A 273-nucleotide genomic window follows, 5' to 3' on the forward strand; every position below is an offset into this window, starting at 1 on the left:
GTAGCTAATACAGTAATTACAGCATTTTATTTCATACTTAGAATACATCATAATTTCATGGTATTGCCTTCTCTTATTTTACTTTAAATTTGCAGCCTTGATTCCTCACATTGGGAGTGCTGAGACGACGACGAGGGAAGGGATGGCCACCTTGACTGCCTCTAATATAATTGCTGGCTTGGCAGACCAGCCTATGCCAGCTAGACTGTGTTGATGAAGGAAAAAGACATAACTGAAATGTGATTGCAATTGTGATCATAGCTGGAATTTAGA

The 273-nt window shown here is 39.2% G+C and overlaps 1 protein-coding gene across 1 annotated transcript in view; it reads left to right on the top strand.

Moving 5' to 3' along the window:
* LOC119591578 (glyoxylate reductase/hydroxypyruvate reductase-like) overlaps window positions 1-273 on the top strand; it is a gene marked incomplete in the record, with an annotated part of 18060 nt that overhangs the window by 16042 nt on the left and 1745 nt on the right. Inside the window, 1 exon segment of the mRNA XM_037940338.1 lies at window positions 96-273. Coding sequence (XP_037796266.1) covers window positions 96-214 — 119 coding nt within the window.

Source organism: Penaeus monodon, chromosome 28 (genome assembly GCF_015228065.2).
Source record: "Penaeus monodon isolate SGIC_2016 chromosome 28, NSTDA_Pmon_1, whole genome shotgun sequence".
NCBI lineage: Eukaryota > Metazoa > Arthropoda > Malacostraca > Decapoda > Penaeidae > Penaeus > Penaeus monodon.